This window comes from Lynx rufus, unplaced genomic scaffold, assembly GCF_022079265.1.
Source record: "Lynx rufus isolate CCGP_SWC_20201006 ecotype Redwood Valley unplaced genomic scaffold, mLynRuf1.p SCAF_15, whole genome shotgun sequence".
Taxonomy (NCBI): domain Eukaryota; kingdom Metazoa; phylum Chordata; class Mammalia; order Carnivora; family Felidae; genus Lynx; species Lynx rufus.
Genome location: NW_025814829.1, coordinates 60,093,569 through 60,109,567, shown reverse-complemented (window position 1 = coordinate 60,109,567; position 15,999 = coordinate 60,093,569). Strand labels below are relative to the sequence as shown.

The following is a 15,999-nucleotide window of genomic DNA, read 5'->3' as shown; positions in this document are numbered from 1 at the left end:
CCAAGCCAGCCTCAGCAAAGCAGGTTAACAGTTAGAGGATTTCTTTGTTCTTTGCAGACCGTCCCTCTTTCCACACCCTGCCACCCCAGCATGACCCAATTCACACCTGGCCTTTCAAAATAAGACCTACCTTCACATTTCAAATTCTTTTCACCATAACACACAATTTTGCAGCTCAGAGGATTTTGATTTTTAAATCTGAAGGAATAAGTTCTTAGAGTAAATTTCAATTACTGTGTCAGGCAGGTAGGGGAGGAGTTTTAGAACCAGAAGAGCTTTTCCACAGGGACCTAGCAGACGTCCCCAAATAGGCAGCCATCCACTTGGGGGGCAGACCAATTTCTCAAAGCGTTTTATTGTCACATTAAAGCTGTTTTTCTCAGCACCCTGGGGTTCAAATAAACTCTCTGAGACACTCTGTTGGTGTAATTTTAAATTACAAGCTTGATCTGTTACCCTCAAACACAGTCTTTAAGGAAGATTAGTTACAAATGGTTGTCAGCACTTGCCAATGACAGAAAAAATCACGTTAGAGTAAAACTGGAATGAATTTTTCACGCGTGAGACAACAGGTTTCTCGTCACCAGGTGGAATTAGTCCAATTCATGCAATAAATGACTGCTACATTTTTCAAAGTTGCCCTAATTTCTCTAGTTGAGATTTCGTGCTTATTTTAAGTCAAGATATCAGGATGCTCCTGGGCTCACCTCACCCCCAGACCCCCAGGAAGCGGCGAGGACACACATGGTTTCTCTAGAACTGGGTATTGTCTCCGTCTTTGCACCTCCCTGTGAGATCAGTGTAAGACCCTGACGGGGGTCTTACGGTGGCCCTGGTGGCCTTTAGGCAAATATGACACTACGGATTATTTAGGACTTCGACAGTGACCTAACAGAGGTGAAGAGGAGGGAAATTCTGACTTATCTTGACATAAAACTGGCAGAAATCACCATCACTGAATTCCTGTAAGTAGAAATCATGAGGGTTAAACAGAAGAGGTTTGTCTATGATGGGGATGCCCTTCACAGTAGACTTTGTGAATGTCTCTTGTAGAACCACGAAAGATAGTACCATCAACATTTTACATATTTTACATACAATCTGAATACAAATTCTTAAAATTTATAATAGAACATTAAAATAATCTTCTAATAAAATCAGCCTTAGGTATAACGAATCTAAATTTCAGTATCATGTACACTTCTAAATAAATATCTTTGATCTATAATCCTTGAAAATATTACAGTTTATGGCGACATGATAGAGACAAGTCCAACAGCATTATTAAGTGAAAATAAAACATCAATTTAAAAATTAACAGTCCTAAAAATACACTGAACTGAAAGGATAGAAAATCAAAACACTAAGTACATAGCAATTAAATATCTAGCATTGGAAAACTGAATGCATGCTCAACAACACACTTCCAACTCATATAAAAAGCCCTTTAAAATTCATATAATCTAAATAAATTAGCAGAAATACCAAGGGAGGTACTGTACCAGCCAGTAACAACTAGAAAGTAATTTCTCCCTTTTTCTTTCAAACGATCCTAACAAATAAACAAGAAATAATGATCACTTGCTAAAAAACTATAATTCATGTGTTTTGTTTCTGTTCAAATGCTGCCTAGGATATAAAAAGCCAAAGCAAGACTTTCTAAATGTTAGACCGCTGTACCTTACAAAAGGAAATGCCACCAAACTGACGGACTTAAACAAAAATCAGACACTTAGTTATTTAAGATAGGATTGATTGGATTTTCGCTTAATGACCCCATAACCGGGTCTAAATCAAGCCCATGATATGAATGCACATTCAAACACCTGACTGCGGGATTTGTTAATACTGAATTATGTATCATAATTTAATTTCATTTGCCAAGGTGTCAGTTTATTCTACATGTGACCAGAATTGAAGCATCTAGAGCAGGAATTAATATCTCCTTTATCTCTATTCTGGTTCTTAGAGCCTCAGAACGTAATGGTAGGTGCTCACCTACTGAGAACGGAGTCCAGTATTCATCATACTTCAGGAAGCAGTGAATCCATGATGAAGCTGGGCGCCTGACACTCGGCAGGAGTTCTTTAGTTTTAACTCTTTACCTCCAGGCCTGTGATTAATTTTTGGCTAGTTAATCAAATTAACTGTCACCTATTGGTCACGGTTTCTAACTTCAAGGCCAAGATTTCTACAATTCATCTGTTCCACAGTTATGCCTTGTATCTGCGCCTGCACATCTATGGTCAGGTTAAAGTCAAGATAACCTTTGTGAGTCTGTGCTGGGTATTTGCTTGTGATAACTGTCTGAAACACACATGCACGCACCCACGTGTGCACACACGCACGCACACAATCATTTCGCAAATGGAGAACGGAATGTGGCATTAACGCACAAAGCCTAGATTACACAGCGCCCAAAGTTAACCAAAAAAAAGACAATGAAGCTGTAAGGTAACTCCTCTTGATTATACACAAACTTATTGCGTGACGGCTGGAAGCAATGTCTTTGGACCAACAAATGTAAACCAAAAGCGTCCTTGGTCATAACCATTAGCTTGAACAAGGCAGCTAAAAATGGTGGGGCTCCAACACGGCCCTTTTAATTCTGCTCAGTGTAGTTCACCACACTAGGGAGCGGCATGGAGGAGGGCACACGCTCTCGAAGGCCATTCCTTCCATCCACAATGCTCAGACCGACATCTGCTCAGTATGCAGATTATTCTGAGAGTCCCTCTGTGTTGCCATTTAAAGCTGCTGCTGCTGATGTCCAGGGTTCCTCGCTGGGGGAAGGGGACGCGTGTTACAGAACTCCTAAAATAAAAGCTGCTTAGAAAGGTTCGCTCTTTGATTCTCACTGCCAGCACGCCCGTGCCTCTGGAGTGCTGCTAGGAGAGGTAGATCCAGTGTTTAAGTTCCGCCATTCCCTGCAGGAACTTAGTGTAATAGAAGTCCATGTTGTCTGCAAAGTCCGTACAAACGGGTGACTCCCTGTCACCAAAAGTGCAGTATAACGCAGTTCCTCCGACACTAAGGAAAACCGTTGCTATGCACAGCAAGACCAGTAAAATACAGGAACCACCTCCAACTTCATCTGCAAACGTGAGAAGAGAGTAAGGTTACAGTGGCTCAGAATTGAGATCCTAGCATCTGAGGTCTTCTCAAGACGTTTCTGGTCAATAGTGGTCCTCTACAGGCGGAGTCACTGACAGGAAGCCAGTGCTCCTGAGGACTCCACAGGACCCACCTGTTAGTCACCACAAAGATACTTGTGGAGCCTGTCAGCGCTAAAATGAAAGCTAGCTCACTTACACGACGAATATGACCACTTCCATTAAAAAAGAAAAGAAGGACAGTACTTCTCCGATGTGATCTTGGCATTATTTTAGGGTGCAACTTACCACCTCGATGTTACACCATCTTTGGAGTTCACATCATGTGTCCACCTTAAAGCAATGTCAATTTGATATTAAACAATAAAAAACGTCTTCAAGGGAGATCACTTTTGCATCTTAATTACTCAATTTTACTCTTATCATCTCATGGAACAGTAACGTTCTAGCTAGTAGGATGATTTCTCTTTACTTTGCTTAATAACTGGCAGGTTGGGGGGTAGCTAGGTAGCTCAGTCAGCTAAGTGTCTGACTTCGGCTCAGGTCATGATCTCACGGTCTGTGACTTACAGCCCCACGTCGGGCTCTGTGCTGATGGCTCAGAGCCTGGAGTCTGCTTTGGATTCTGTGTTTCCCTCTCTCTCTGCCCCTCCCTGCTTGCACTCTGTCTCTCAAAAATTGAATAAACATTAGAAAAAAAAAAAAACTAGCAGGTTGGTTTTTAATACAGATGTCCATACAAGTCTCTCTATATTGAAGAAAATAACTATCCTTTGGTTGAAAGTCTTAATGATCATTTATGATTAAAGAAAAAATTTTTAATTTCGGAGAAAGACTAAAAAGTTGTATTATCAGCACGATGAGGGTGTACCAGAACCTTCTTGGGAGGTAATTTGGCAGTATCCGTTAAAACTTGAAATTAATTTATCCTCCTGATGGGACATGTTTGACGGCGAGAGAGAGTGGGGAAAGAAGCTGGGAGAACAGGTGTAAACCAGGACTGTCTCAGGCCAGCTGGACCCTATCACTCAGTCCAACAAATTAATTTCTAGGAATCAGCTTACAGATTTGCACCACACACTAGCGTATTTACAGGCACATTCAAAGTCTGGCAAAGTCTGTTATAACAAAAAGTTGAGAATGACTCTGTTATTCCAGTTAAATAATCATGGGACATTCATATAACGAAACACTATGCAATTGTTTATAAGAATGAAGTAAATTTAATATGTTCTCGCATAGTAAGATATCCAAGATTGATGGTTAAATTAAAAAGAAGCGACATAACAGTATATAATGAACCCATTTGTATTAGAACAAAAATGTGTGTTGGTGTGTATATACATGTGTGCACACATATATACAGAATGTATCCTGCAAAGATGGTAAGAAACTTCAATCAATCCTTGGGAGAAACCCTCAAGGGAAGGTTGGAAGATTGGACATTGTTTTACTTCATTACTGTGTGAGTTTTTTCATGGTTAGCATATATTATTTTTATGATGAAACAACCCCCAAATTTTATAAAACTTATCATAAACCAAATAGACTTTATTTGAAGGACTTTACAGTAACAAGTGAAGATATTCTTCCTGTAAAATTCAAATCCAAAAATACCTAACATGTTTCACCTACTCAGGCATATTCCCTTCCTACCCCAGAGGCAAACACTCAAATATGATGTGTCTCCTTTCAGATCAAAGGCACAGATTTCAGAATTTTTATATAAATAGAATTATCATTTTTTTAAAGTTCATTTGTTTATGAGAGAGAGACAGAGAGAGCGAGTGGGGGAGGAGCAGAGAGAGAGGAAGAGAGAGAATAGCAGGCAGGAGCTGCCCTGTCAGATGGAGCCTGATGGGGGGCTCGAACTCACAAACTGTGAGATCATGACCAGAGCTCAAACCAAGAGTTGGACACTTAAATGACCGAGCCACCCAGGCGCCCCCATATAAACACGATTATGTAACTATGTTGTTCTGTGATTTACAAATTTATAGTTTAATCAATTTTAGTAATCAATAGGTTTAATAATTTATATATATGCAAATATATTTTTAGACACACAAATAACTAGAATATCATTAATGTATCTCTTGGGGTTTTTGTTTTTTTTGCTCAGTTCAATTTTTTCACCTTCTCTTCTGTTTTTTAGCATCATGCTCTCCCACCCCCTCATCTATATGAACAATCTGATGCACGTACTTCCCTGTCTTTTTCATGATCATATATTTATATATAAACACTTAAACGCAGTATATTTTAAAACACCTGTCCTGTTTGTTTTATCAACACGCATTGAAACTGTTTAGAGAGGCACAGTCACCCTGGGGGCCGCAAGGCACCAGCGGAGTGGCCTGGTTAGAGACGAGATGGCCACTGAGTGCGGACGAATGAATGTCATTTGTAAATCCAGGGCTCCTCCTGGTAAGCAACGATTCAGTGTCATTCATGCAGAGCTTAGCACTGTATCCAGTGAAGACTCGGGTGGTTACAAGCAAGGTGCAGAGGTGAAATGAGGGATGGGAACAGATTATTTCTGAGGCTCCTTTGTAAGTGTAAATTAGAAGCTTTCTACTGTAAAACTCTGGAAACCTCTACCGCTATCCCTTTATGTCATACTTGGAAGGCGTATGGACAGGGTTACACTGTTATTCGTAACAATGCAGTTGTTTTATAAACTTGAGAAGCACAACGACAGGTTCTTGGCTATATTTCCTCTCATCCTTATTTACCTAGGCCTTCCGTAAACTTAGCAACTACCTTAAATACAAGCCCAGGAGGGAAAAGTAAACAGTAAACAACAGCAACAGTGTAAACGCGCCGTCCAGAGGCACTTCGTCTATCGAGCCAAGAAAAAAATCACCAGGGTATATACTTGTAACCCATAAACATTTCTCAGACCTACAAAGAAGGAGTATTAACTGCCTCTGAAAAAAAAAGACAATAGCAGGCTCACTTAAAAAAAATAAATAAATAAAGTATTGGGGGCACCTGGGTGGCTAAGTCTGTTAAGTGTCTGACTCTGGATTTCAGTTCGGGTCGTGATCTCACAGATCACGAGTTCGAGCCCCGTGTCGGGCTGTGTGCTGACAGCGTGGAGCCCGATTGGGATTCTTGTTTTCCCTCTCTCTCTGCACCTCTCCCACTCGTGATTTTTCTCTCTCTCAAAAATAAATAAATGAATGTTAAAAAGCAATTTAAAAAATAATTTAAAAAAACGTATAAAACAGGAAATCGAAAATGAGCTCCAAACACACTACACTGTCTGTGAGACAGGGAGACCATGCGTTGAATTTTACAACTTGCTTGCTCACTTATTTGAACAAAAGGCTCAGGAATGAGGGAAGAGGTGATGACTGCTTGATTCTACGTGTTTCTTTATAGAATATAAAGTGACTAAGTACGTGTGTCCTTTTACAAATCCTATTACCAAACACGCTCCCACGTCTGACCCACTCTTTCGAGCGACACCGAGAGCCAGCTCCGTGCTAGAGGGAGCCCCGGGTGCTTTACCTTGATCTAAGCCATCGTCTATTTCCTGGAACCTCACTCTTCGTTTCGACGGTTTCTGCTGCATCTGGGCGGGACGGCCTCCTACACTATCATTCCTCTTCTTTAATATAGAGACCAGTCCTTCCGCAGGAACAACCTGTCAGAGAGAGTTTACATGTAATGGTAAAAAGTCTAATTCCATCCAACAGGTATTTGCATTTCTATGGTAGGTTTATCCAACTCCTACAGAAAAAAACATCACAACTGATCATCAGAATTGTTATAATAACGCTTTTACTTTATGCAGATGGCTGCCAAATACACACGTGTGAAAACACAGCCCCCAACCACTCCCAGGGCCGGGGGACCTGATGCAGGGCGCAGGGGACTGGGCCTGGCACGGCTCTTGGCTCCACGTTCCAGGCAGGGTGTCTGTGAGACGATCACTCACGGCCCCTGTGTGCTTAATCACGAGTGCTGGGTTTTGTTTTATAACAGAGGCTGATGGTCCAACACTTCGTTTTTCACTCACCAGCAATTTTTAAGTAATGAACATGTGAGGGGCGCCTGGGTGGCTCAGTCGGTGGAGCGCCCAACTTCGGCTCAGGTCATGATCTCACAGTTTGTGGGCTCGGGCCCCACATCCAGCTCTGTGCTGGCAGCTCAAAGCTTGGGGCCTGCTTCGGATTCTGGGTCTCCCCCTCTCTCTGCCCCTCCCCTGCTTGTGCTCGCTCTCAAAAATAAACAAACATTAAAAAAAGAAATGAACGTGTGAGACTCAAAATATATTTGATGCCATGAACTCAGGAACCTGAGACTGAGAGTTGTGTGCTCTACGAACTGAACCAGCCAGGTGCCCCGATGCCAACTTTTAACATCAAAATGAGTGCTAAGCTCAGTCCCTCTGCGAAACTACGTTATTTATAAAATGATGCTCTGCTGGCCAAAATATATTAAGGGCTTCTCTTCTGGAATATCTCAGAGCCAGTTTCCCAGGGATGTGTACTTTGGAATATACAGAGTTTGGCAAACTATGGGTGGTGGGCCAAAGGCCCCTGCCTTTTTTTTTGTCAGTAACACTGAATCAGAATACAGTCAAGCCGATTCACCCGCACACAGTGTAGGGCTACTACGACAGCGGAACTGAGTGGCCACAACGGACCCTGAAGTCTCAAATGTTTAATATTTGGAGTTTGCTAGTATCTCCTGTCCCCCCACCCCAACTCCTTTCTAAGCTGCCTCTGCTTTTCTCTGGAGACCCCTCTCCTGCCTCCGCCCCACCCCTTATTTGGGAACAAAGACAAAAGCAAAAACTCTTGCCATTTAGGAGTTAAAGAGGTTCCGTGGTATAGGGAGAAGGGGATCAGTCGGTAGAGCCAGACTGGGAAGCAGAGGCAGCCCCCCTCCAAGCAGCAGGTTGATTCAAAGAAGTGAACTTGTGAGCTGGCCTGCTTGGACAGGCTGCAGGTGATGACACAGGTGGGCATTGTGGGCCTAACACTACAGATGTCAGCGTGTTGCCAGATGATACCTTGCTGGTGTCAGGTCACTGGAGGCTGAGGACTGCCAGTCACGTCATTTATCTGATCGATGGCATAGAATCCTTAATACGATTTCCAGTTCCAGACAGCCATCTCTGCTAATGTGCTATGCATAAATACTACTGATTCTGTTCGTTCTTTTTATAACTCAAGGCTTTTAGGGCCAAATAACTCAATATAATCTCTGAGCTTCCCTGAACGTGGGTCTACAGAAACCATTATCTCAAAAAGAAAAAAAAAAAAAATCAATGTTAGCAATTTAATCTTTTTATAGGAAATGGGTATTTCAGATGATGTCTTTCTTCTGAGAAAACTAAAGCACTTTAGTGACATTAAAATGGAAAGTACAAACATGCGAAAGAATGGTCTTTCAAATGTTTCTTTAGAAAGCAATGACATTAAACATCCCTTTATACAACGTTAAAAGAGCCCCTTTATGCAACAAAGAAAAATGATTTTACAAGTACCATGTTGAAACCGAGAAGTTTCTGAAGAGCGAGAAATGGAAAATGGAAACTAGTTTTAATGGCCATATTACTACCAATGATGTATCACTGATGTTTTTATTTTTAATAAATGTAAAAAAAATAAGGGAATTTTCATAGACTCATTCACTATCTATTGTCTGCATAAAATAAAGTCGTACATTTACCAACAGTGAATTCACTCACCATAGGTGTTTTCAAGTCACTTTAACTACCAGGGAAAAAACAATCGTATTAAGAATAATTGTGGGGGGTGGGCACCTGGGTGGCTAAGTTGGTTGAGCGCCAGACTCTGGCCGAGATCATGATCTCACTGGTTCATGAGTTCAAGCCCCGTGTCGGGCTCCATGCTGACAGCTCAGAGCCTGGAGCCTGCTTCGGATTCTCTCTTTCTCTCGCCCCTCCCCCACTCATGCTCTGTCTCTCTCTCTCTCTCTCTCAAAAATAAATAAACATTAAAAAAAAAAAAAAAAAAAGAATTGTGAGGATGAGCCCCAGAATGGCATTACCATTACCTTTATATCTTTGTGATATGAATTTTGAATCTATCAATTCAAGAAACAGACTCAAATCATGAATCAAAAGACAGTGAATATGAATAAAAGTATGTTGAAAGATGAGGTGAAACTCAAGGTGACATCCTCTGGAAAGACACAGATGTGCTTCTGAGACCCTGCAGCCAGCCATGGTGCACCGGCTGTCAGGTCGCTACCTCAGCCCCTGCCTGGCCTAATCTGGGGTATGTGCCCGGAAGTCACCCAGGTAAGTAATGCAAGCCTTCCTTAACTGGCTCCCCGCTCCTTATTTACTATGGGTGGTGGTGAACTTTGGCAGATTTTTGGAAGAGGGAAGAAATTACAGTTGTGTGAGATGGGCCAACATTTTTGTTTTGACACCCTCCACCACCCAACCCTTAATTCTTGGCTAAAAATCTAACCATACCTTATACTTTCTTTTCCTTTTTCTCTCCCACCAAAACCTGTTTCTTTCAGCAGGCCGGCCCCAGCGTCTGAAGTGAGGGAGTGTGCCCTTTTCCATTATTTCCTTTCAGTCTTGCTGAGGGACCTTCTCCAGGGATCTTTCTTTTCCAATTGCCCTGTAGTCCTGTAGTCTACAGATACAGAGCAAGGGATGCTAGGACCAAGTTTAGGTGCAGGAGACGCAGGCCAAGGGGGAAACTCTGAAGACAGGTGGGTGTGGTCCTTTGTGTTCTGGCAAGAGTTTGGGGCAGGGGGTCTTAGAATCTACCCCCAGCACAGAAATTCTACCTCCCACACCAAGGCAGTCAAACATAACAAGTTTAAGAAACAAGTTTAAGAAACAACTTTGGCAGAGTTTTTTTTTTAGTCTTTTTTGGTACAAAGTCGGGGCACCTGGGTGGCTCAGTCAGTTAGGTGTCTGACTCCAGCTCAGGTCAGGTCATGATCTCAAGGTCTGTGGGTTCGGGACCCATGACAGGCTCTGTGCTGACAGCTCAGAGCCAGGAGCCGCCTGTGTCTCCCTCTCTCTCATCCCCTCCCCTGCTCACACTCTTTCTCTCTCAAAAATAAATAAACATTAAAAAAAAAATTAATGGTACAAAGTCAAGTAAGCCAAAACAAGGTCAGGGTCTTAGTTTGGGGTCTCACTCAAAAGACTGCCAAGTGTTTCGAATCAGGTAGAGAAGTTGATTTTGGACACCAAGAAATGTGTCTTCTCCAAACTCCCCTAAAAAAAGTTTGTATGCCTTTCCCCCCCTCTTTTCCGTAATGTCGGCATTAAAAAGGTTAATTTCTTAATCTTGAAAAAATAAAGCTTTAAGAACCAAATTTAGTTTCCCACTTCAATTACCAAATTCCTTTCCTATCCAGCCAAAATAGAACAGCGCTTCCACTGAGAACAAAAGGAATGTCTACGCTGTAATTAATGTAATTGTCACTGGTGGTGCTCTATGAATAAGTACAGAATTAAGAACAAAAACAAAACAAGACATCCATCTGGCCTAGTCTGTATATTTGCAAATAAATAGTTCTTCTGCACTTCCCCTCAAATATCAATGATCAGCCCACATAGCGTTTTAAGAATTAGCTAGTCGAAAAAATAAAATTATTTTGCAACTCTCCTGGCACAGTAAATCCTAACATGACAAGAAAAACATTCAGAGAGGCCTTCCCGTTAAACTGCCTCCTCACAAGATTAAAGGAGAAAACAGATACCAAATAATATTCTTTTAATGATATAGGCTTGCTCAATCCAGAACTTCAAGGCTGGTGAATCTGGAGCAGGAACACACGGTTTCTAACTTGAGAATTAACATTCACAAATCATATTAGCGTATCACAAGTAGTTTAAGTGCCAGTGATTTCACTCTAGAAGCACGTGCCAACTTCAATGCCACTTTCACTGAAGGAATAAGCAACGTTCCCTGCCTGTTCCTTTAGACTTGGGCTCCATAATAAGAACCCTTATTTTGTGAATCGGGACACTTTATGGAATAAGAGGCATAATTCAGTGAATCTGTACACAGTCTTCACAACTCCGTTACGTAGGCGTTATTGGTCCCCTTTTACAAAACAGGCCATGCTCAGACAGCTAACCTAACCCACCTACCTTGTAGCACCAGTTACCGGCAGAGTTTGAATACACACTCATTAAACCTCCTGCCATTTCCTTTACATGAAAAGATCTTATTTTCTAGGGCTATTAAAATTTGGCTGCATATAGTCTGTTACATACTACAAGTAAAGTGAGATGAACAGGATTTTCAAATAAACCTAATCAGGTGCTTTGGTCTTTCGAGAGTATTTTCTATCTCTAGCAACAAATCCTTATCTTACACATCACCCCAATTAAGAGATACTTAAACTAATGGCCAAATCCACTGATTTAGAGACACGGGGGAGGAGATGGGTGGATGAAAGATCTTTTGGGTCGTGCAATTAATCTGCAAGTAGATTAATGTCATGGCTTCTAATACAGCAAAGTAATGTAACAAGTCACAGCTGGAGCAGGAGGAGGCAGCTATATGGAGGAAAGCCATCATCCAGGAAGAACACAATGGTGACCTCCTATCCCAGGATGTGCGTTAGAACAGTGCGATGTGGACAGCGCAAAAAAGAGGAACAGAATCGGGGCGCCTGGGTGGCTCAGTCAGTTAAGTGTCTGACTTCGGCTCAGGTTATGATCTCACGGATCGTGGGTTCGAGCCCTGCGTCGGGCTCTGTGCTTAGAGCTGGGAGCCTGGAGCCTGCTTCCGATTCTGTGTCTCCCTCCCTCTCTCTGCCCTTCCACTCGTGCTCTGTCTCTCTCTGTCAAAAAATAAATAAACATTTAAAAAAAAAATAAAAACAAAAGAGGAACAAAATAATGATGAAGCAGGTCAATGTTGAACTTTTTTTTTTTTTATTTTTTTATTTTTGGGACAGAGAGAGACAGAGCATGAATGGGGGAGGGGCAGAGAGAGGGAGACACAGAATTGGAAACAGGCTCCAGGCTCTGAGCCATCAGCCCAGAGCCTGACGCGGGGCTCGAACTCACGGACCGCGAGATCGTGACCTGGCTGAAGTCGGACGCTTAACCGACTGCGCCACCCAGGCGCCCCAATGTTGAACTTTTAAAAGAGTGGTTTTGAAAGGAAAAAGGCTTTTTTAAAAAATAAAAACAGGACTTTTATAATGTCTCTGAGTTTCTAGGTAAGGCACTACCTCGTGTTTTTGTAATTTGTTTTTGTTTGCATAACAGGACGCTTTAATAAGTACAGAATAGGAAAAGAAATGGTAAGAATGTCAAGAACCACTCCACTTTTTAACCCCCAGTCAACTGTTGAAATAAACAGACTCCAAAACACTTGATTCTCTTCCCCTCCAAACTGCTGCTTCCAGCCCCACCCGAATCTACTCTATCAGCGAGTCCCGTCTGTTCTCCTTCAAAAGTGCACCTTCACCACACCCCCCTGCTACCCTGACCCGACCCTGCACTGCTTCTCACCTCAACCAAGCCACTAACCTGACCGGTCTCCCTTCTTTGGCCCCGCCCCCGGACAGTCCAGTCTCCACGGAGCAGCCAGGAAGCAGATCAGGTCACACCTGCTGCTCAAAATCATGGCATTCAACCTCCGTTTGAATTCAATTCCAGCTCCTTATCCTGGCCCGGAGGCCCTGCGGGTTCCCAGCTTCAGCCTCCTCTTCACCCGGAACACCCTGCGGTTCCTTCTTCTCCGTTCTCTGTGCCCCAGCTGCACTGGCTCTCCCAGTGCCTTCCTCCACCCTGCCTGCCAGCTCTGTCCATCTCCCTCCCCCACCCTGTTGAGATGTCAGCACACGGCCCTTACCAAGATCTGAGCCTACGTTGTTTTTTTAAATTGTTTTTAAATGTTTATTTTTGAGAGAGACACAGAGCATAAGTGGGAAAGGGGCAGAAAGAGAGGGAGACGCAGAATCTGAAGCAGGCTCCGGGCTCCCAGTTGTCAGCACAGAGCCCGACTCCAGCCCAGGGCTGGAACCCAGGGACGGTGAGATCATGACCTGAGCTGAAGTCAGAAGCTTAATCGACTGAGCTGCCCAGGTGCCCCCTACGTTGTTCATTTTTATGTGAACTTACTTATTATGTGTCACTCCCTCTAGAGAGTAAGCTTCACAAGAGCAGGGACCTGACCTGTGTTCACTGGTGTGTCCTCAGTTTCTAGAATATGGTAGGCGTTTAACAAATATGCCAAAGAGAAAATGAATACACAGATGAGCAGTTTACATACAGACAGCACCTAGCTTATACTTAATTTGGATAACAGATTTTTCCTTTAAAATAATCAAAATTGAGTATGTCTTTTAAAGGTTATTTTTCTAAGTAAACTAGGTTTAAAAACAAAACCTTGCCCTGTGTAGGTGACTGTTATTGACAACACTGTGTGTTGGCTTTGCAGAAAATACAAAAATGTATTTAACAGGATCCCCGCCCATCAGGGGTTTGCAATGAGTCTGTAGAAGACTGCTGTGTGCCCTATGATAATGGAGAAAGAGGACAGTCCTAGACAAGACTTCAGGAGGGATGATGCTCAAGCCCCTCCCTTGTTTGAGGTGCAGAGCAGTCTGGAAGGAATAAACACTAAAGAGCTCAGGGATCAAGGAATAATGGCAGCAGCCAACATTCACTGAGGACTGACTGTGAGCCAGACGCTGTCCTGGGCACTCCACCCACAAAAAGGGCACGGACTTAGATCTTGAGGTAAGCAAGACATAAATATGTAGAAAGGATGGGGCGCCTGGGGGGCTCAGTCTGTGAAGTGTCCGACTTCAGCTCAGGTCATGATCTCACAGTCCGTGGGTTCAAGCTCCGCATGGGGCTCTGTGCTGATGGCTCGGAGCCTGGAGCCTGCTTCGGATTCTGTGTCTCTCTCTCTCTGTCCCTCCCCTGCTCATGTTCTGTCTCTCTCTCTCTCAAAAATAAATAAACATAAAAAAAATTAAAAAATAAATATGTAGAAAGGAGGTTCCTCACTCCAGGGCACCCTAACACAGAAGGTAAAGATCAGAGGTGACCAGGCCTGAGTGCATCTGGGATGCAGAGGCCAAATGAGCACAGTGCAGGGTGAGCGCAAAGGGGCAGCAGGGGGCATGCCGGGAAGCTGGAGTGGGCCAGCTACCAAGTGTCCTGAATACCGAGCCACATAGACAGCCTTTCTACGGAGCCAATGGAGTCGTGGGAAGAGGCTGACAGGGCAAAAAATACCACTTCACAACAGAGGTTTCAACTGACTGTGTTAGACCCAGACCCTCAGCTGTGCTTGATGGCATCCATAGTGTTTTACGAAGGTGGGTACCTCCAGATGAGGCCTGGGGACCTCCCCCTTCTCTCGACAGATGAAGTCATTAATTTACTTCTAGTACCTGATTGGCCCCTTGGAGTATCAGTTTGAGACCCCAAATTTAGACAGTGCAAATGTAAGACCATTTGGAGGGAGAGACAAGGTGACATGAGGGATGGGGAAACTTACTAAGGAGCTATTGCAAAAGTCCAAGAAGAGGCAGTAACGATGTAAACTGAAAGGATGATTACGTGGAAAAGAGAAGAAGCCAAGTGCAAGAGACCCGACAAGCAAGTGCAGTAACGCACTAATGAGGAGGCTTCGAGGGCAGGATAAAAAGGAAAGGCAAAGATGAGGCCATCTGGCACAAAGAAAAGGTAGGTCATCCCTGGATAACCCTCAGGAGCCTCTGGAGATTCTGGCATCAATCCTGGACGAACCATTTTCCACGAACCCTCTTCTGTGGTTGCAAGACTGCATTTCCTCCACTGGGAGAAAGCTGGCTTTGCCCTGCTCCCCCCAAAAGGGCCGTTCCGGGCAGAACAGCCGTGATTGCCGTTCCTAAAACGCTCCTTTGTCCAGGATCCATGAACAGCTAGCCACACGATTTCATAAAAGGCTGCAGCCTGGTCCTGGCCTCCCATCTGACTCAGTAAGGAGTTAACACGATGGCTCATCTTCGCCCAACTTCCCCAATGCCAGCGATCTAGCCAAGACACAGACAGGAAGGCTGCACAAAAGTCACTTTGTTTAGACAGCTTCTCTGAAGATAAGCCCAACAGCAATTTTGAGTTGCCATCATTCTCCCCATCAGAAAGGTCTAAGTTGTGTCCTCCCCTATTTTGTTTCCTGGGACACGGGCAGACCTGAAGATATCGAAGCAAATGTTGCCAATACAGACAGAGCAGGGAACATGTTTTGCCCTCTTTCAGATTAAAAACTTTTTAGAGTCCCTAGCAGTGGCAATGTGGCTTCCTCCCCGGCTACCACATTCTGAATTATTTCTAAAAACAAGTATCAGTTGTATCTGAAGCATTTAAAATAGTTTTGTGGACATACGACATCCCCACAAATAGACTACACAGGTACATATTAATGAAGAAAAATGAATGGTTTACTCCATCCGGCGTATCATGCTGCTAAAATGTGTTCCCAAAGGGAATTTCTTGAAGGACATACTATGATCATTTTCATTGTGAAAAGACAGATTAATTTTCATAAAATGTACCCAATATTTGCTGTGACTGTCACTTATTCAGGAAACAAACACCATCCTCACCCCCACTCCCTCATGGAACAATCTACTACAGGCTGAGTAGACTTTTATTAGCAATATGGGGTTGGATCATGACGCTACCTTGAATTTGAATAACATACTTCTTATGCTGTGAAGAGCTGAGAGTTTCAAGAGAAGATAATACAATGCTCCCAGGTTCCAGACCCAAGCAAATCAATGATTTTTTGGCAATGACTTACAAGCTCCTTGGGTAAAGGGAGTTTGGGTCCTGACATTAAAATAATCATGTTGGAATATTATGAGTATTGCAATAAAATTTCACCTCCCCCCCGCCCCAAACTGGGATAGT

At 43.2% G+C, this 15,999-nt stretch overlaps 1 protein-coding gene across 3 annotated transcripts in view; it reads right to left on the bottom strand.

The window, feature by feature from the left end:
* Positions 1 to 335: 335 nt before the first annotated feature.
* Positions 336 to 15,999, bottom strand: part of CNST (consortin, connexin sorting protein) — a 116,633-nt gene continuing 100,969 nt past the window's right edge. For all 3 annotated transcript variants that reach the window (XM_047077115.1, XM_047077116.1, XM_047077117.1), the window contains exons 10-11: positions 6,630 to 6,765; positions 336 to 3,094 (exon numbers count right to left, since the gene is read on the bottom strand). In XM_047077115.1, coding sequence (XP_046933071.1) covers positions 2,889 to 3,094; positions 6,630 to 6,765 — 342 coding nt within the window. In that variant the 3' untranslated portion in view covers positions 336 to 2,888. The remainder of the gene's footprint in view (positions 3,095 to 6,629; positions 6,766 to 15,999) is intronic.